The following is a 22,385-nucleotide window of genomic DNA, read 5'->3' on the forward strand; positions in this document are numbered from 1 at the left end:
ACAAATGTGCTGCAAAGAGGAACATGGAAATTCTACTGTGTGTGTGAGAACCACCCCAATTCCTGAAATGACCAGAAAAGGAAATACAGATTTCCGTTATCTCACTGTAAGGATTATATAAGCTGTAACCTGTTCCTTGTAACCTGGCAACAAAAGCGCATCGTTTTGCAATGTATCTGCGTCCTCTGACAACAATCCATGACTTTTCATTTGTCAAGGCATTCCAAAAATGTGAGGGAAAGATTGAGCAGGTTTTCCTCCAGCTAAATTATAATAAATACAGATAGCAGTGTCTTATTGTATGGAGCTGCAATAGCTTTCACACAAACCCTGTCATGCAATACTCCAACACAACCAACACAAAAACACCATTTTGGCAAGAAGCCATGCTGATCAAATCTACAGACATACAGCTGTTGTGCCCCAGAATGCCAAAACAGTCGGGGGCAAGCAAATGGGAGAGTATTTTACCAGATTGCCAAAGATCCTGTGAGACGGCCATAAAATATGCTCTAAGTGAGGGAGCGATGGGACCCAACAGACAACAGGAGATCATGCTTGTGTAGAACTCAGTTTAGGCCAGGCACAGAATCCGGTGCTAACTCCCTTTAATATCTTGCTTATTTCACATGTTTTTATTGCAACATGTAAAAGTTCAGGATGAGGGAGAGTTGATCAGAAAGTTGAAAATGTCGCAATGCTGCCGGTGTGGAATCATTTCCGCACTGACGGTTTCTTTTCTTGTGAAATGCACCACGGGGGCATTGTAAGGGTCAGATTCTGTAGAGTATGTCAGGTTCTGTAATATACTGATCACTCTCAATGGCTTTAATTCAATTTTATATGTATAGCGCCGAATCACAGCATACATTATCTCAAGGCACTGTACACTTACTTACTTCTAGCTCTTGTTTGTACCCAAATGTTGAACTGCACTTATTGTAAGTCGCTTGGCTAAAAGCGTCTGCTAAATGACATGTAATAATGTAATAATGTAATATACAACTTCATGGAGAGCAGAGACTCAAAGATGTGCAGCCATCTGCCTCGACCGGTTGGGGTGAAAGGAAAAATGGGCGACAGAGGAGAGGTGGGGGACGGGGGGGGAAGCAAAATGCACAGTGAACTCTCACTACTGGCATTTTTGCACAGCCGTTTCCTGCCACCATGGCAGAGTAAACAAACTGAGTCACAGAACGTCTGTGCTCTAGTCTAAACATCTGATAGAGACAGAAAACACCTTTTGCACACAAGTACAACGTCAAACAAAGCACCAAAACACCCAATTTGCCTCCATGACAAAAGTAAACAGCAGGATAGAGTAGTTTTAAGGGTCCTACCTGGAGAAGCTGACAGGAAAAGATGCCATGAGAGCAGGGGAGGGGAGCCCGTCATTGCCTCTCTGTAACCCTGACGGTTCCCCATACCTGTTCCCTCTAGCCCAACTCTCCTCCACAGATTGAGGCACATTTGAGTACATGCCAAAAGGCTTCTGGTCTTGAAGGCCCACCGTGGAGGCCGGGTTGGCTTTGAAGTGGTAGCCGGGTCCTGCACTGACTCCCATGGGTGAGGACATCGGGCCTCCTCCATGGATAGAGCTCATGCTGCTCTGGAGACACTGTGACTGGCAGAAAGCACTGTTTTCTTGCTTCTCCTGCTTGATCACACCAGGGGTACGGATGTGGATGAAGGAGTTGTCCTGCTCTTTCTCTACCTTGACTGTTACGGTAGAGAGAAGCGTAGACGGCTGAAGTGGGGGGTGAACCGGATGTTGCTGTGGTTGCAGTAGATGGCAATGCTGCTGCTGTTGATAATGGTGTATGTGTTGTTGCTGGTCTGTGCCATTCAAACTGGTGGAGCTTCCCCCGTTACCCACCAGAGTCTTTGCTTCCTTTAGCAAGCTGCCGTCAGGACCACCACCACCACCACCACCACCACCACCGGTGTCATGCAGAATGGTATCCAAATGTGCCACTTCTGACACCAACTCCAAATCACTGATTTCTGGCAATGAATTAGGAAGGTCCAGGTCTTGCCAGATCACAGTTTCCTCAATCATGCGAATGCTGTTGCCATCCAAATCACATGGTCCACCAGCTGTATGTCCGCTGTAAGTTCCCAAATCAGTTTCCAGAGAAAAATTTCCCTCCTGCTTGATACGCTGTGGGAAAAGATTTGGCAGAGGTAGGTTCCCCAGGACTGAGTTGTCTGAGGTGCTGATGACCGTGGTGGCTGATTGATCGAGATCAGAAAATGGCGAATTGCCCTCCATGTTGAACATACCGATATCCTGTGGTTGTTGCAGCTTCTGCATTCTCATGATTTTGGCCTCCTTGTCTGACCCCTCATACTGACCATGAGGGGAATCAAAGAGGCTTTCAAAATCGCCCTGCTCTTTGGTTCCAGTCCGTCCGTTTGGGGCCACTGTGAGCTGGGGCATGGACCCGGGGCCAGGCAGGTGCATTGTGGACGTGAGCAGTGAAGCAGCTGCGTCACCTGTGTCGCCGCCTTGTCCGACTCCTGTCTCCCCAAAGGTCAGGCTGTCGTCTTGGTTAGCACTGCGCTTGAATCCGCCCTGAGCCATTTCTTTGTCCTGAGTGAGAGTGAATGGAGGGGACACACACACACAGTGGGAGAGATGAGACTTGGTTAGCTTTTCAAAAGAGATATCATGGGTAGGACGACACTATGAGAATGGCCTAAATGCTTTTTGAAATATAGACCTTTCACAAGAATAGATGTCTTGAATGTCTTTAAACAACACTGCCGTCTTATGTATGTTCATTTTCCCACGAAATTACAAGAAAACAAATCAGAGAGGCAATCTCCTTCTCTCTCGCCCATCTGCAGGCAATATGGCAGAGGCAAAAAAAAGACACTTTAAAGACCTTAAATTAGTGTTAAACAGTCACAAAGATGACCGACTATGTGTCCAGATGTCCAGATGTCCAGTGCCCCGGAGTAACTTGTGTTACATGACAGTGCTAATGAATATAAGCATGTGTGCAACAACATACAAGAGCTTGAGCTAATGTGGGCCTCTGGGCATTTCTAGCAGCCACAGTTTGACACCAGTTGCAAGACAAAGTCAACTCAACGCCATTAAGGGGACTAAATACAAAACAAATGAAATACATTGAAATGAAATGCAAAGAAGGGATTTCAGCATTAAATGAACGTGCTGACCACGAGGTCAACTATGTTCACGCCTCTTGTGACGAACTTTTTTTTATTTACTGCCCATAAAATACTACTGATACTCCTACTAATACTAAGAATGATATTTAATGGTATTGCACTTTTATTATTAACCTACTGATTATTTGGCAAAAAGTGAACTTTCAAAGTCAGTGCCACATTACACATCACCACACCGAGAGAGCACAGACAAGAGGGTACATCCTGTGTGTGTTGCTTTGCTATGTTTTGTAACACTGAAAAGAAGAAAAAAAATCGAAATACTTTTGTTTTGGTCACATACTGACTGTATGTTTCACCACTTCCTCTCGAGCCACAGCGCAGTTACAGACGTCTTCTGTGGTGTCAAGCACTTTATCTCATATGGAGCGCAATCTTTCTGCGAATGCATTGAAATTGGAGATAACAGATAACCTCCTATATACGTTCAAGTTGAAAAATTAAAGAGGGAGGGGGGGGCTGTTAGTTCTCACGCACCACACCATGAACGGCATTAGTGCAACCTGTTGGCGCTGAGAGGAAACTGCGCTGCTCACACGCCTACAGCCCCGAGGCGCTGATAAACTCAAGTTTGTGCAACATTTTCTCCTTCTTGCACAGCAAAAGAAAACGGCTCCTCGCCGCTGTCACTGTCACTGTCAGCGGGAATGTCAGTGCGGCTGTACCGACGCAGCAGCCAGAGGCAGCAGCGGCGGGGGACGGACGCTCATCGTTGGCCTACCTCGACATAACAACCAGCTTTTTTACTCGTCTATTTCTGTCTCCCCCGTCTCTGACAGTATTCCAGCACAGATCTATGCCAATTATGAGACAAGTGCTCAAATCTGAAAGTGGGTCGTACCTGTAGTGGAATAAGGAAAGCACTCCAATGGTCAGGTCATTTCCTATAAGTCCGAGTTGAGTGAGGGAGAAAAAAAATAAAATAACGGGGGGGCGGAGGGAAGCGCAATGTCCACCCAGTCAAGCTGTCCACTCGTCACAGCGATGTTTTCTGCTTTAATGTCAGATGCGTTCGCTGTCGCCGTCCACGCCGCGAGGCAGGGGAAAAAAACCAGCATCTACTATTTCAAACTAGAGTCAACAAAAAAAAACAAAAAACGTCGCTGACCTCACTGGAGTTTGTGATCCATCTCGAGCGCCGCCTCGACGATCTGTCGATAACTTTTAACACACGTCGCCGGGAGAGGAGGGGACGGGCGGAAAGGAGGAGGCGGAGGAGATCGATCGGTCACTTGTTTGCTCATGCTCTCGGCAGGAAAAGAGAAAATCCGTTGAAGACGCGACAGATTTAGGGCATAAGTGAGTGCAGTGAGTGCTTTAAAGTTATGTAATTCAGCCGTGGTGTTCTGGCGCACTCAACTGCAAACTCGAACCAGGGCAGGGCGGACAGTTAGGGAAATGGCGTCAAGCTCATTGAAACGAGAGCAGCACTTCTTGCCACGCCCTTTAACAATAAAAGTCCTGTTGTCACAGATGTGTACTTATTGTCTTACATGCTCACAGACAAACAATCAAAGCGTATTTTTTGGGTATTAAAATAATCACTAGTATTGCTTAAGCACTTACTACAAACCTCATAATTAATTTCATGTTAGTTTAGGTATTTTATTTTTTAAAGGAAACAAGCTCGGCTTCCGGCCAGCGTTTGTCCACGTCTGGCAGCTTGACAGAGCTGGGAGTTTGACACTTGCTGGTGAACGCCCCCTTTCTCAGACTGAAACTCACCCTGCTGGGGAATCTGTCAAAACGTGTCTCCGTGTGTCGCCCACTTGCTTTACTCCCGGCATGGTGGACCAGGAGATTGTACAGGCCCATTCAAAGATTATTTAATCTAAGCCTCTCTCGGATCAGAAATACTTCACTTCTTCTTTAAATGTTCTGTAGACTGTAGACGAGCGGTTCACAACCTTTTCACCCCAAACTATCACACCTACCCGATCCATTTATCTTGATATCAAAGACATCAAAGATCCACTGAGCCCTTTATTAAATAACATCAAAGGTCCTCTCTTTTAAATGCAACCGCTTAAGGCCATCAGTTCACAAGTTTAACTGTTTACATATTACACTGTATCGGATAATAATCCTGCATTAATCAGTTAAACTGAATCCCAACTAATCTCGTAAAGTCAACAAGTCTTTCCAGAGTGTTTGATTTTGTTTTGACCAACACTTTGCGAACAAGTCCTTGAGCATCCGGAATGGTTTTCCAAGACCCAGGAGTTTCTTGGTGCGGAGTCATCAACAATCATTACTACATCTCCAGCATCAACAGCTCAGTGTTGTATCAATCCAGTGTAATCCAAATGTATTTCTATAGCACATTTAAAAACAACAGAGTTGACCAAAGTGCTGTGCATCGCATAAATACATCAAACAGACGGGATATGAAACAATGTAAACTAAAAGCAATATTAAAAAAAAAAAAAAAAAACTGAATAGAAAACCAATAAAACAGGGCAATAAAAAAAATCTGAAACACTAAAACTGCCAACTGTCTGTTATACATGGTCAAGATTCTCTCCAGATTCTCAGAGGGTCCAAGCCAGTTTCTTTGATGTTTGTAATATGTCATTCATTCCGGGTTTTAGCTCGGAGGATAGCTGTCAACTCACCTGCAGCAAATATGAATCCCTTCGGCAGACAGTGCATCCAGGGAATTGCTGAACGGGGGAAAAATAAGAGGCCAAACTCAAATTGCAGGCAGTGCACGGTAGAAAAAAAAGACGTTTATGCAAACTAAATAAATACTGCAAAATAAAACTGCCTTCAGCAATTTCCGATCATTAATTGTGCCTCAGGAAAGCAATTTTCCCACAAGCGACAAGAGTTGAAACTCAGCTTATTGTGCATTTTGAGCAGAGAGAAGTCAGAGGATAGATTGTGAGACTGTAGAAGTCTGGAAACTGGAAGCCTGAGTCTGAATCCTAGTCTTTTACAAAGCTATACACACAAGTACTGGACAGATTTCAGCTCCCACAAGCAGATGATTCTGTCTGCAGGCCACAGACATCTGTCTGTGGGGTCATTTCCGGTGCAGGCCCTCCCCTCAAGTCAGCTCCACTCGGAACAGGAAATGAATTCAAAATGTGACAAAATAAAAGCACGCTAAAGAACGCTGAAGAAGCCATCCTGTTGTTGATTTTGTATTCAATCGGCAACACTGGATCAAAAAACAATTGAAAAATAATACAAATAATTCTTTCTATTCCTCTATTTAACATCTATGACAGAATATCACCCTCGTATTTATGTCATAAGACATGTTTTACACACTATTATGTTGTGCACTCTTACTGTAGATAGTTCAGTGACTCCCTGTCTTTGAAGCTTTGCACTACTTTCTTTTCATACTGTATATGTTTCTTGCTTTCCCTGTGTATTTTATTACATTGTTTTATTCTTAACCCTTTAACACCTAAGCCTCAAAATGTCGGTCTGGACACTGTTGCTTGATTTAATCTTAAAAGGGCCGGAAAATATCCTGTGAGTTAAGTGCTTTTGCCCATTTTTTGCAGAATAACTTTCAGTAGCAGTTGTTTACAATTTACTGCAATGTTAAAATAGTGTATTAACAATTTAAAATGTAAAAATTACCATAATATTACCACATATTGGCTTTTTACGGTAATGCAAAGTGCGCTTGCACAAACACGTCGCCTGCGATACACTCTGTGTTAATTAAGCACTATTTAGTATACATACATGGCTCCCGTTGTCTGACATTAAAGGACTTAACAAAAAAAACTAATATCCTGTAGCTTGTGTTTGACCAAACGCAGCTCATCACAATAATAGAAGCGCCATCCATAATAACTAAGGTTCAGATGGTTTAGTCAGAGGGACAGTGATGATATTGGACAAAGGATTTTGAGGATGGAGCTGCTGTGCAGGAGGAAAAGCGGGGGACCTGAGGACATGATACAGAGGAGGACACGAGGGACAGGCTGAGATGGAGGCAGTTTGACCCATTGTGGCGAACCCATAAAGGGAGAAGCTAAAAGGACAAAGCAAGTCTTTGCATGCTGTTAAAGCAGCACAGTCAACAATTAAAGGAAAAGGAAGCCTTATGCCCCTCACTTAAGTCCTTACAAAGGCAATACAGTGGTCACAGAATGAAAACTTTGCAACCTCCCAAATTCTTGAGAAAATACTTGAGAAAATATTATTTGGCCACATGTGCATTTGCATGAGAATTGTGTTACCCTTTGCACACCTGTTTTCCAACGTACTGAGGAGAGGAAAAAAAAAGATGACTCAACATTGCAAAAATAGACTCCTCCTACACACCCCTGCACAAAACTGCACAGGAAATAACGAGTGACCTCTGCACTAGAAAAGGTCATTTGTAAAGGTCATTACATTTTCCTGATGATATTCTGTAGGGGACCAGAATAAGGACCAGGCAAGGAAGAGCAGTGGCACACGCCCATTCTGTTCCATCTTCAAGAAAAGAAACTTGGACGCGGGCAGACGCAAACCAACATCCACAAGAAGAAAGAGGGAAAAAAGGGGGTGGAGTGAGAGATGCAGGTTTGGCTCTCCATGCAAGTCATTTGATTAGGAGGAGCAGAGTGTGTCCTGTGAATGTGGATGATTCATTAAGGGAAAGTGTGGTTGGAGAGAGGCTGGAGCTCCCCAGGGCCCGAAAAAACCGCACTGTTCTCAAAACATCACAGGGAACACTGTGAGTTTTTTTATTGTGAGGTAACAATGGGTGAAATTATTTACCAGTAAGTGATAAAAAAACAACAACAAAAGACACTGGACATGTGGTGCGCTATGCGTATATGTGCAACAGGGAACTCATAGTAGAACTATATTCAGTACATAGAAAGTAACACAAGTTTCAGTGTTGCTAAGAGAACATCTTGTGATGATCGGGTTTACTGTGTGAACAAAGGCATAATAATGACATTTTCGATCCCACATGCAAACATAAACTGTCAGCGGCCTATTTGCTTTGAAGCTATGAAATTTATTTTTTTGTTGTTGTGGCAAATAATCAACATAACTATCGACTTAAAAATGAATCCTCATTTTTACCGCTGACCAGTGAGTGCACCATGTTCCTTATACATTCCCAATCAGGCATGTTTCTAAACCTATTGATTAACTGTTGTCAACGCCAATAAAGATAAATTGAGTGAACATTTGTTTTTACGTCTGCTTCTATCAAAATGTTTAAACTCTGCTTGCTGAGCATCCGCTGAACTCCGAGGTGAGTTCACGGGCCACGGATGTGCAGACTTTATCTCCATTTTCCATCGTTGCTGGTGTTGACAGTGTGTTGCTGGAGCGCCTGCTGTAAACAAACGCCTGGTCTGCCGTTGTTAAATAATCAATAATGTCAGATTAATTGTCTGCGTTTGTTTGCCAAGTCGCCGCCTCACACTAATGGTGAATTGAATCAATGGCTATAGAGATGCAAGGCCAAGAGACGATCACAATAACAATGAATCACCAATAACTGACATAACTGATAACAAACAATCAGTAAAAGAAACTTATTCTGGTGAATAACATACAAGCAAATTAAAAACAATAACAATACAAGGGCCAGAGTTTACATTCACTACAACAGTCGACAACGCAACTCAAAATACATGATAAAAACGGAAAATGAAGAATCACACAACCCAAAAATTAGCGGTAAAATGAGGATATGAATAGAATTAATAAAGACTTTGGAAGCCAAATTGATCATTTGACCACTTTCGGAGTCATTAGACGACCTTTCAGTGTGGACCAAAATGTCATAGGTGAAAGGGAAAAGAAGAGCGGGAAGGAAGGAAAGAAGGAAGGAAGGAAGGAAGGAAGGAAAGACAAGACATGGGAACACAAAACGGGCAGACACATACAGAACAAGAAAGACAGAGAAGGGGCGGAGAAAGGGGGAAAAAGGGGAGGGGCAGGCATGACCCATCGTGCAAGTCATTCAATTAGGCGGTGCACAGAAGTGTGTCCTGTGAATGTGGCTGTCTTATTAAGAGCCAGTGTGCCTGGTGAGGAGCAGGAGCTCCCCAGGGCCTGAGAAAACTGCACTGTTCTCAAAACATCACAGGGAACACTACCAACTAACGTTGGTAGTGTTTATAAACGTCCTATTTATAAATAAATTATTAAAAAAATCAAAATCAAAATAATAATAATAAAAAAAAAACACTGGACGTGTGGTGCTCTGTGTGCAAATATGTGCCACATGGATTCATGGGATAATTATGTTATAGGTCTATGACTGTGTGTGTGTGTGTGTGTGTGTGTGTGGTGCAGTGGGTTACACTAGTTGCGACGGTGAGAGGACGACGTGTGGGTTTCAAATATTTTCTTGATTTTTAGATTGGAATGAATGACTAGACCCAAGGAGAGGTGCACACTGTGCTCACACACACACTGGTTTACATGACTTCAGAGGACATTACATTGACTTACACCTTGTCTATAATTACTACTGGCCTAATCCTAACCCTGACCCTAACCTCAGCCTCACTTTAAACCACGTCTTCACCTTAAAATGTTGTTGTCTACATTATGGGGACTTGCTTTTTGTCCCCATGAAGAAGACAATTCCTCATAATGTGACTGTGTAAACAGATTTAGGTCCCCACAACATGAGGAATACCAGGACACTCATATACATAATGCATTAGCTTCCTACACTACAACTAAATGCATAACCCTAACAATAAAACTAAGTCTTAACCCTCAAATGTGAGGACCAGCCAAAATGTCCTCACTCTCTATGGTTTATACATTTTTTGGTCCTAATAACCCATACAAGACAACACACACACACACACACACACACACAGAGGTTTCGGCAGTCTGCCTGTAGAGGTTAAAAGGTCAGTCCATTTGAATCACAAGTGCAGATTCTACCTAAAGTCAGCGGTAGATGGATAAGCAGCTATTTTTTATCAGATGAGATTTTGAGATAATAGTCTCCTACAGTGAAACTGTGCTGTCACGCAAACGCCAAGTTTAAAAGGTATTTTATTCATGACACTAAAATGTGTCCACAGGATTCTCACGTCTGACTCAACGTAGCGAGATGACGGGAAAAAGTAAACTATTCTGGTGTTTTAGGAGTCTGTAAAAGTTCACAACAGCAGGAGCAGACGGAGGTTGAGCAGTCAACGCCTGTAACTTTACAGCTGGCCAGAAAATCTCCCTGGTCCGACCAGTTAGTCCTCGCATACTTCAAGCCAACCATGATCGTCCCAGAGCCAAAGAATGTTTGCCACGTGGTATTTGAACGATAACCAAGCTGTAACAAGTCAGTCACATTTATCACAAATCATGAAGTGTTTTCTCTCCTCATGAATCCGACTCCACTGAAGATGTGGTCACAGCTCTCCAGCGAGTCCAAAAGAAACTAATGGAGAGTCAGCCACGCAGGAAAATGTTGCTCTGTGGTTTAACGGGGAGCGGCGTTTCCAAGTGAAAATATGACACACGATGCTTTCCATTTGATGTGATGCCTTTTTTTAAGTGAGGCTGCAGTTCATGGTTCATGCCTTAAACTCCTTTAACAACCGTACACCAGTGTCTCCAAATAACATCACATATTTGTGTTACTATGGATAAAGTTTGGCTTCTGTATCACTCATGGTTAAGTGGCACTTTAATAAGAATTAATCAGTCATTTAAATAGCACCAAGGTATATTGTTTTTCGCATATGCATTCCCCTAAGTCAGACGGGTCAAACATATGGCCCGCGGGCCAGAACCAGCCCACCAGAGGGTCCAATCCGGCCTGCAGGATGAATTTGAGAAAACTTCACATCACATCGCACAATCTGATCATAATGTGAAATCCTATATTTATCAGATGCAGATACCTACACACGTGTAAATGGAAAACTTATATTTTTGAAATTGCACGTTCAATGTCACGTTTTGTAAAAAGATACTTTATTAAATGTAGAACAAAGGGAAACATTTGGAGTGTCTGTTGTCTATAGGTTATTATGCTATTATTTGACTGGTCCGGCCCACCTTAAGTGCTTTGTCCTGTAAAATGTTAAATGACAAACCTACACCATACAAACCCAAGTAAGAAAAAGACAGAAAAAAAGACATTAAAGTCTACTTAAAGCAAATAATACTAACGTAGTACATTGTGTATTTTCTTTCCTTTTTCTATATTTGTGTTCGAGCACTTAGTCTGTCTGAACTGGAGTTGTAACACAACTGAGTCACGGTGTTAGACGTCGAGGAGAAAGCACACGGAGGAAGGAAGAGTTTCTTTTGAATAGGAACCAGAGACAGGAAGGAAGGAGTTCTTTTTAAAGGTGAACAGGCAGTTCACACCCTCTGGTATTTCTTCTTTGAGACCGAGGGAAGGCTGACTCAGACAATGAAACAGGAAACATCTAATGCGGGAAGGAATTAAAATGACACTGCAAGGATGGATTTATACACGGACTACATATACAGCATGTTCTTGCTCGGGCGTAATCGTGTGTATATGCAGAAGGTTGTATATAAGAGAGATTTAGTCAAATGAGGACATGCAGTGTAGTGAAACACAGCTGCATCCCTGTCAGTGTCATACAGGAGGTCTGAATGACAAGGCCTGGAGGGCATTCGCTATATTTCCATCCTTCTGCCATGTCACAGAATTAAGTATGTACTTATATATATATATATATATATATATAACACACTTGCAGTCGTAAATAAAGTTTTTGCAGAGCTGAGAGAGGACCAGAGGCAATCTTATTTCTTTGGTTTTTCTATGCTACACTACATCTCGTTCACAAATCCGACGACTTGCTAACATTTTATATGCAAAACGTTCAGTTCCAAAATTGTAAAAAACTGCATAATTTCTGCAAAAATGAAAAAAAAAAAAAACTTCTGTAACGTGTAAACGCTTGACCGACCAAATGGAGAGCAAGGATAAAAGAGTTCTATATTTAGTATCAGAATCTGCGTCGCATAGGCGCTTCAATTCTCTGACCGCGGTGACCTTTCGGATTCAATAGTTCAATAGGGAATATGATCTTTGCGCGACATACGAGGGGTTTTTAGAAGATTAGCCGCACAAAACACCCATTAGCTGTCAACAGAGTGGCTGCAGGGCTGATGGGTTCGCCGTCCGCAGCCTGATTAGCCATCATTTTACTTCCAGGTACAACAACAATAATAATAATAGTAATAATAATAATAATAATAATAATACAGCCCTGATGATAAAACACGTTGCATATTAAATCTATTTTTCGGGGTTTACTCACAAGGATAATCATCTTAGAGAACGTTGTGCTTATTACATGCAAACTGAATCCCAGCCGCAGCTAAATTAGCGCAGAGCACAAACTGTTCTCTCTGCATATGCAGTGATTTTTTATTTTTAATAAAAATCTTAACTTTATTTGACCAGGAATAAACCTTATTGAGATAAAAATATTTTTTTGCAAGAGGGTCCTGGCCAAGACAGGCAGCAGAACATATAGGTTAGGTGGGGATATAACCAATTCAGTCATATAGCATGAATAATAACATAAAAATCAACTTAAAATATACAAAGCGCAGTATTAAATCACCTTTTTAAAGAAAGCAACTTTTCAAAGTCATTTGTTGCAGATATATAGACAAATTAAAGAATTATAAAGATTCTGTAACTGTCCGTGGTATTTTCACACAAATGAGACTTTGCAGTTTAACAGTGCAACATTGTTACATGCTATACGTGTTCTATAAATGAAGGTGGCATTTACAAGCTGCAATATTGTGAAAAAACATGATTTGTGTGAACCCTGATCCTGTCAACCTGCTCTTATAGTGTAGACTCCGGGTTCATTGTGGGGTTAACTGAAGTGAAGAAGCTGTTTTACGTTCCCTTGAGCAAACTACTGCACTGGTATTGTAACCTATTGTACTTTTGTATTGACATTTCCTTCAATGGGAAAAAGAAGGAGCAAGAAGACACAATCAGTTTCATGTACCCAGCCAGAAACATCAACATGATGGCAGCGAGAGTCAGAAATGAGAAACATATTGATCCTGCTGACGTTCCCGGTAAGAACACAAGTCATTTGTGTGTTTCCACAAAACAGCAAATAACATCTGCTTTTCAGGGGTTATATTAAAGTCAAGAGCGGGACAGATTGTCCTTTTTATTCTGCTCCTGCACAGAAAACTTGAATTAGAATTTCTCATGTGAGAATATAAATGATGTGTGTTTGTGTTGCTCTTGCGCCTGTAAAAGTTTATATATACATATACAGATATTGCCTATGGTTATATGATACAGCAGTTGCTTTCCTTCCATCTAGTGAGAGCATTTAGTGCATGTTATTGTCTGATCTTTGTTATGTGAGGGTTAAAATGCCACCGTTTACCCCTACGTGGCTCTGCCGATATCTGTCTTGTTTCTATACGAGGCTGGGCTGAAAAGTGCACCGGCTGACCATGGTGCAATGGTCAAACTGGATCAAATGTGGTTTCTTTTTTAACGTAGTCTTCCTGGTCAAAAAAAGACAACAGCAACAGCAGATATTTCCACTGCATGGACTGCTTTTTTGTCCCCTGGGTGGACCAACACTCATCCTGGGTTAGGAAAACCATCTGGATCTGCTTCAAAACGTGCCATGTTCTCCTGCGACATGAGCAGCCTGGTGTGCTTTTGATCAGGGATCAAAACCGAGCAGAAAACAAAATGTCTCGAGCACTAGTTTCCCTCTCAAATGTGGGTTATTCTGGAACGAGGCAGTGCAGTTAGTATCACGAAAGGTTATTGCTCTGGCATTACTGGTACTTGTTCTTCGTCAGCCTGTGAACTTATCAGCCCGTCCTCGGATCAGCACTGGGTGTTTGAACGCGTCAAACCCAAATGTGCACTGAAGGTTTTGTGTCATTGTGTAATTTGTTCATCCAGGTTCAGAATCCACCCAAACCTAAACTCTCTTCCTATATATGACTGGTAGGGTATACACTGCATTGGTTACAGAATCATATCATAATTAATAATTATGAGGCAGCTCAATAAATTGCGCAAATATGTCAATATACAAAATATGTTGTTGGTTATTTAGTGTTTTTTTGTGGTTATTTTGTCTTTAGCTGTTGTTTTTCACAGTAAATATGTGACACAGAGGTTTTATTAACCAGGGTGACTCACTCGCTCACAGACAGGGACAGAGGAGGGGAGGGAGAGAGAGAGGGAGAGGGAGAGAGAGAGAGAGACTCACCCTCCGTCTCTTGTTCTTTTGTGCGAGAGCGAAAATGAGTGAAAGTGGATCAGGTAACAAATCCTCACTTTAATTGTAAAAGGATTATAGTGCTTTCACAGCCACTGCATCTCTTCTTCAAAACACCCACCTCAAGAAATGAAAATAATAAAAACAAACTATCGCGTAACCGGTTACGTGGTCAATTCACTGCAGAGCAATTCTCACTGGCTCACTTCAAAACATCTGTTTCGCTTAAACACCACCACCACCATTCACCTACTGTGTTTTACCTTGGAGTATAAGGCGAGAGACAAACTTCTCCAGGGGGATGTGGAGCAAGTCATTGTGATCCAGGTCCAGTGAAGAGAGCATGGTCTTGTCTTCAAACCGTGATAGCTGCAAATGATCTGCAATAACAAAACGAAAATCAATCTTTGTGTCATCTGTACAGTTTAAATGACATTCTTATTATTGTAGTCATTAGGATTGTGAACTGGGATATAAGCCACTGTGCAATCAAGTCAACACAATGTGTGAATTCAGAACCCTGAGGTTCTAAGGTCACGCAGACAAACTTAAACTATTAAAGGTGCATTGGTGAACAGCTAACACGTCTTTTCATTCACCAAAGTCTAAAACAAGCGTTTGAGACTAAAAATAAAGAAGGATTTAAGCCGTGTTCAGTTTAAACACCGTTCTCCTCCATCTCGTCCTTTGTTACAAACATCCGTCCTTCCTTACAGCCATTTGTGCGCATGTGTTTATGTGTGTGTGGTGATTTGATTTAGTCTGCAGCCCCGATCACAGCTCGCTATTTTTTTTATGTTTTTTTTTTACTGGCAAACCAGTCACCATGGATACAGGCCGCCGCGGTGTGACCTTTCGGGGTCGACCTATCATGTGCTAAGTGTTCGGTATGCTGAGCACCGAGGGTACCGGCTTAGTGTAGGGTCGTGTTCACACAAAGGAGCACACAAACACACACAGCTGTCGGCGCACATGCTACACACGGGTTTTAACCTTCATGATGTTTAAGCAGTGCTTATGAATTCAAATAATGAAAGTACATTTACCAGCCGTCATGCTTGCATAATAACATTTTCTTCTTCCCCAGTTGGACCGGGTGGAAGTGATATTATTCTTATATTGTTTTTAAAAGCTGGCGGAGGCTGATTTTGATGGGGTTAGCAACAAAACACAACAAAATAATGAAATATCATGAGTGTTTTTGACCAAAATGATCTGAGTGGTTCTATTCAGCCAGAGGCAATTGTTTCTGCTCTCCCACGACTTCACAAAGCAACAAAAAAAAACAAACACACAGTGGTAAAGGACAAAGTGAGTTGGCAAGAACTAAGATAGAGAGGTTTGTAGTGACTGGCACCATCTTCAAAGATAGCACGGTTAAACTTAAAGCAAGCACTATACACAAAACAAACGCTCAAAGAAGGCGCGTTAACACACTTGATACTGTGTTTGACATTTATCAGTGAGAGGTCATAGATATTTTCTATTTCCCACTTCTCAAATGTGAAGATTTTCTGCTTTGTATCATAAAAAAAAAGATTTCAAGATGCATTAATAAGTATTTTATGTCAACAATGGATCACATACTGTACTATAAAGAATCAATACGCTCTGAGCCTCCCAAGCTGTTTTTTGTATTTTATCTGTGTTCAGTGTCTGACTCCGACCATCCTCCCTCACTCATTCTTTTACCTTCATATTATGTCCTGCTTCCTACATCTATGAAAACCATGAAAAGAAAGGAAATGGAAATAATAATAATAAAAAAGAGTAATAATAATAATAATCTCTCTACTCATTCAAGGCTTCAAACTTTGCAGAGGACTTACAAGGTCAGCGGTGTGAGCTATTATCTCAGCTTCTTAAGCTTAAGCCAATGAGGATGAGGAGATGAGAGGATGAGAAGAACTGTGATAAGACCTTTGAACTGTGGAGGGCAACACTACTCATTTTATAGAAGAAGTAGTAGAAGAAGAAGAGGAAAAGGATGAGAAAGGAGAAGGTGGTGATGATTCTCAATATTGAGTGGATTTTGAGGAGGGGCTTGGGAGGGATGAGGCTGAGGAGATGAGAAGATGGAGGAACTGTGGTAAAGAAGTTCGACCTCTGATGTGGGAGGCAGCATTGCACCTCTCAAGTGTACAGGCTACTAGAAATTACTAGAAGAAGAAGAAGAAGAAGGATATCAATTGTCCACCAATAATCAGGGAGCTGGACTGCATTGAGGAGCTGTGATTGAGAACTAGAAGAAGAAGAAGGAGACCTGGGTTGGCCATTTCCATTCTCTTGTCTCCCATGTCTACATTGGTACAGAAGATCTTGCAACTGTGGAGGGCAGCATTACAACTCTTCATGTCCAGCCTCCTGGAAATTATTATTATTATTATTATTAGAAGAAATAGAGACACACACGTCTGAGCCAGGCTTGGTTATCGAACCCCTCTGTGTAGACGCAAAGCCAAGACTTCTGACCGGATTCTCCACAGTGACTCAAACTATCCAACCTCACATTGCGTATTTTTCATCGACGCAAACAAACCTCCTTTTCAGAATAAAAGAGCCTTATTCTATTCCCTCATACGCCCTTTGTGCGGCGATGTCCCTGTAAGAACTACATTTTAACTGGACCTGTGCCTTCATTTTTCTGATTTATGACAAGGTTTCATTACGCGGCCCTAATTGTTGCGCTAATGAGAAGCTTGTTTATCTGGGAGAGTAATAAGAGGTGTCATTTAGCATCAATTACACGCAGGGCATTTTAATCTGGCATTAGGATGCAGCCGGGGACAATGTACCCATGCCTACTCCAGGATGAACACATTTGTTATGAAGAATATGTACAATTTGCCCTCAGATAGAAAAATGAGTGCCACTAATTGGCCTAGTGGACAGAAGAGATATTGCAGTTAGTTCTTATTCCAAATATTAACAGAGAGATGATCTTGAGAGCGTCATGTACACACAGAAGAGCTGACATTTGGGCTTTGACCTTTGCACTCACTGCAGGTATAAACACGAGAGATTTGAAAATGAAAGTGATTCATCTGTGACTTGGAAGAACAAAAATAATTACAGCCCATAAATAGAAGATGTTAGACGGCAGTAGCATTTCTATCAGGAACAACTCAACATAAGGGATTTCTTCTTCTAATAATAATATTTATAATTCCTGACAGGCTGCATGTCGAGGTGTAGTGCTGCCACGATTCTTTATCACAGTACGAAGTTCTCCTTCAGGCAGGAAAAACCTTCGAGTTCACTGCACGCTTTAAATCCACAGCACTAGACCACGAAACCTGAATTTATCGATGTTTTCTTTTCTAACTGATCTAACAACCGCACATAACGCAACAATACATAGAGGTGAATGAAAGAAAACAAGAATAAAGCATGAAAAGATCTTAAAGACACACATTTAAACACCCTAAAAACAAAGTATGTAGCTGGACATGGAGTGAACTCAGTGTCTGTGTGGACAGAGAGATTAAGGATGATAACGAGCAAATGAAACTTTTGTATTAATGCATGTTGTTCCATCAAATGTGTGCATGTTTTATCGAGTTATACATTTATTTGTAAAGTTTTGTTTGAGACAGCTAGTCAATATTAATTGGAGGATTGAAGCGTAATTATGTCCTGTCACATTTGTGATTATTTTAATTCATTTTCAATTTAATTAATTGCAGAAACATTTGGGAAAATGTATCGGAGCACTGTTAGATTTTAAGTGGTAATAATAATTATTCATTATAATATAATATAATATAATAATAATTAATAATTATTCATATCATTATAATTTGTGAATACAGTATCATTGTTTTTGTTTGTAGGATACTAACTTGATTATGTGGCTTAAAGTATGTGAGTCTTAATAAAAATTGATTATGGTCTCTATTTCCTAAAAAAAAAAACAGTTACTTATGAGTAAAAGATCAAAATTATACGTTCCAAGGCACTGAAGTATTTATACAATGACATACACAACTTACATTTACAACTACAACTCATTCTCTCTCATTTCCCCTTTCACCCCAACCGGTCGAGGCAGATGCTGCACACTAGAGACTGGAAACGATGCAATGTTACAGTTTACTGTCATATTTGAATACCTCACACTACTTGACAGCTGGGCAAAGGTGGTTACTGCAGCTCTACTATTTCACAGTGACTTTTCCTGAAGTTCCTGAAGAGTCTAACCCCTATAGACTGGAGTAGATGTTTCCCAGCAGCAGAGGGAGTCAAATAGAGCCTGGAATGGAGTGAATTCTTGGAACATTTCAAATGTCTCACTTAAAGACGTTGTACACATGCACGTCAACCTGCTCCTGCCTTGGAACCATTGAACTCAACCATTAATGAAATAGTTTCCCCTGCTAGGACACGCTGAACCGTCTGCTGTGAAAAAAAGGCCTGTGGGCACTATTCAATTTGTGGTCTGACAATCTTTTGAAGTGTCGATGACTTAATCTATAGCTGTCGTACGCGCCTCTTTATTTAGGTGTGAATTTGTGTCCGCCGAAAATATTTTGCAAATGAGTCACGGCCTTGTCCTCGCACACGGACGAATAATCAAATGTTGACACCGGAGAGAAAACTACTTCTGTTTAAACAGCAAAAACCAGGTTCTGGGTGGGTGGTTGTCTGCCTCTGGACAGCAAAAGGAGAGATAGTGGAGGGAAAGTTGCTGTATATACATATACAGGATATACATACTTCAACGTTAATGCTCATACAGCACTGCATGCATTCATAAAAGCAGTTCATGAATATACACACTATCTTCAAAACTCAGCCCTAGACTTAAACCAGTTCCTCCATGAAGACGACTTGTCCTGACAAGGCCGGTGTTTATGACGGTAAACAGTGATAAATGTCCTCAGGAGGTAACAAATACACAAAGTACACACACACACACACCACTCATTTCCCCTCAGCTGGACTCTGCTTATCCCTTGCAGTGTTTGCCTTAGTTCATCGAGTTCTGAATCAACTGTTAGAAGAGTCCGCGGAGCCACAAGAGGGGACAATTAACCCTAATGAAATGCAGGAGCAAATCACACTCAGTGCTGTGCTAACAGTTGCCCGGTGAATATTCATGTGCTGTTGGCAATGCAGATGCATTAAAGAGGCGCCACTGCTTCGCTGAATAGCAATCGTCACATTTCCACCTGTCACTCGTCTGCTCCCTCGGTGAAAGTCAACGCCCTAATCGGCCTTGTTGCCTTTTTGTCCATCCTTAAAAAACAGAAACAACTGCTCAGATTTTACAAAGCGAGACACATCGCGGTGAAATTTACTCCCACAAAAGTCACACAACCTTCATTCATACTTGAGAAATGAATACACTAATATCAAGTAAAAAAAACACAAGACAAAGGCATTAAAAAGACATTTAGCTGTGGATAAACATCAGCATCTGGAAGGTGGAAGGTTAAAAATGTCTATTCTCAAACGTCCAAAGGGAGGAAAGTGCACCGAGAGTGGGGCTAGACAGTATTTTGCGTCATACATGAGTCAATGAAATGATGTCTTTGAAAAATGGAAAGTAGAGAGAATCAAACGAGGGATGATTCACACATTGTGGAGGTTGGAAAGGACAATGGCATCCCATCACAGACAGAGTCAACGACAGTCACAATATCTCCTCTACCCTCATGACTAATAGGAGAAAATCAGAACAACCCAAAGTGTCTGAGTCGGTCCCTCTCTGAGCACCAGAGCAAGAGAAAATGTCATCATTTTCATCAACACTTTTCATCTAAGCCACAATTTGCCTTTATAGTCTGTACAGCAAGTCCTTACATCGTCCCTCACATCAAGGGAGGGGAGAAACTCCATCCTTGTACAGGGAAAGAAATATGGGGAGAAAGCTCACACAGAGGAGGGCTCACTCTCCCAGGACAGACGTGCAGTAGGTGCCACACGCACAGAACCAAGTTCAGCAGATCACAAACAAACCAGCACAGAAAAACAGCGAGAATCGCAACAGAACAACTCGTCAGTAGTGTGATCAGTTGATCATTTTCACGATTAATCGAGTAATCGCTCGGTCCGTAAAATGTCAGAAAATGTTAAAAAATGTTGATGAGCGTTTGTCAAACTTGGAAATTATTCAGTTTTTAATGATTTCTTTGTTATCTGGATCAAAGAAAGCATACATGTTTACGTTTAAGAAGGTAAAACAGTTCAGAAATCTTGTTTTAATAAAGAAAAAAGCTTCAAACCGATGAATCGATTATCAAAATAGTTGACATTACCCGATTACTTTAGTGATCGATTAATAGTCGATTAATCGTTTCAGCTCGACTAGTCAGCGATTTCTAGGATTTCATTTAGGTTGGAAACAGCAGCAGGGTGAGACACAGAGGACAGATGACAAATAGGCTTACTCAATACTGTCATCTAGAGGCACACGGGTGGAGATGTTTTCAGGTGAAGAAAAACAACAGGAAGTAGCAGGAGTTTTTTGTCTTCCTGTTTTTGACAAGTGCTGTTTGAGGCATTTCAGAAGCAAGTAAACGAATGAATGAATGAATCACACACGTGAAAAGAAACAAGTTCATTTCTTTTTCTAGCTCCAAGTGTCCACTCTTGAATCTACATTTCCTATTTTCACGTGTCCATTAAATCCATTAAACTCAGATTACATATAACTCCATGTGAACACACTGTAGGGAAAGAGGCTGTGCAGGTGTGAAAGCCTGGCTTACAAAAAAAAACACATCCAGCACTATCCTGGAACCATAAATAATATCACATTCTGTTCACACGTGTAAGGCCTAGTTAGTGGATCATATATTAGAATGAAAAAAAAGGATACACACGCACTTTACACAAGTTAATTTGCACTATAATAAATGATTATTGGCTTTATTAACACAAGGACAGACAACTGTTGTGAAGCGACTATATCCACAGTTTATCTGCATCTCATGATCCTTTGAAGATGAATAACACAAGGTAACTGTAAACTATGCTGCATGACATCTGATCCCGAACACAGATTACACAAAATCCTGTAGATGCAGCGGCTGTAAACACGAGCTGTCTCACTGAACCTCATCCAATAATAATAGAGTACGCGTACAGTTTCTGCAACTGTGAATTGTGGGTGAAGCTTTTCAGTGAAGTTGAATTTTAGCGCAGTTTTAATAACAATATTAAAAACAGGAAGTTAGGAACATTATCCTGTTTTTCTAATCATCATTTAGAACTTGAAATGTTTGTCTCACATCAGCACACACTGGTGGGAGTCCCTCGTGGCATCTGTGGCATTCCGGAAATAATTCCTTCTCCTGTCGATTCAAGAGGGAACATACAGTATGAGCTGTCTCTGAGAGTCTGCAGACGCGCTCATGCATGCACATAAAAAAGGGTGAATGCATGTCAATAACTGGCTTCCATCTACTCCCACAATATCAACTGTTCCACACATCTGCAGAACTAACGAGACGCAGAGCTCCAGGACAAAACATAAAGCACTGGACGCAGATTTGCCGAGGTGTGACGGCATAAAATGAGTTGAAAAAATCATTCAGAACATGTTTTATTCAAAGAGAAACCAAATATATATCCCTGTGCAACACGGTGCACTTCCATAAAAGACAAGACACTAAAATATAGGTTTTTTTTTTTTTACCTTTCTTTAATTGAAATACAAACTTTAGATACAGCAGGGACGTGAGAACAGACTGTATGAACCACAGTGTGGCCTTTGAGAGACAAACTCTCCCAGGTTTGCTTAAAATGCAAAGCATCTCCTTGATGTCGAGTCTGATGGAACTGGGAAAAAAAAGCACTCAATCCCATTTTTTGAATTATTCATCCGTCCTAACTGGGTTATCATCCATGTAGGGAGACCTCCCGTGTATGTGATTTGTGTATGCTAGTGCAAAATAAAAAGAAAGAAAAAATAGCAAGAAGGAAGAAGAAAAATAGAGGATTCTGTTCTTACCTTAAAATAAACATTCTTTCTCC

The 22,385-nt window shown here is 41.3% G+C and overlaps 1 protein-coding gene across 6 annotated transcripts in view; it reads right to left on the reverse strand.

Annotated features, from left to right (window-relative positions):
• The window catches only part of LOC131458161 (glucocorticoid receptor-like), a 67,073-nt gene extending 52,314 nt beyond the window's left edge, over window positions 1-14,759 (reverse strand). For 2 of the 6 annotated variants that reach the window (XM_058626985.1, XM_058626984.1), the window contains exons 1-2: window positions 4,924-5,103; window positions 1,341-2,593 (exon numbers count right to left, since the gene is read on the reverse strand). In XM_058626985.1, the coding sequence (XP_058482968.1) occupies window positions 1,341-2,593; window positions 4,924-5,013 (1,343 nt within the window). In that variant the 5' untranslated portion in view covers window positions 5,014-5,103. Of the gene's footprint in view, window positions 1-1,340; window positions 2,594-4,039; window positions 4,283-4,306; window positions 4,593-4,923; window positions 5,104-14,668 lie in introns of those variants that run through there. The other 4 variants (XM_058626986.1, XM_058626987.1, XM_058626988.1 and 1 more) reach the window with 4 other exon arrangements.
• Between the last annotated feature and the right edge of the window lie 7,626 nt (window positions 14,760-22,385).

Source organism: Solea solea, chromosome 4 (genome assembly GCF_958295425.1).
Source record: "Solea solea chromosome 4, fSolSol10.1, whole genome shotgun sequence".
Lineage (NCBI taxonomy): Eukaryota > Metazoa > Chordata > Actinopteri > Pleuronectiformes > Soleidae > Solea > Solea solea.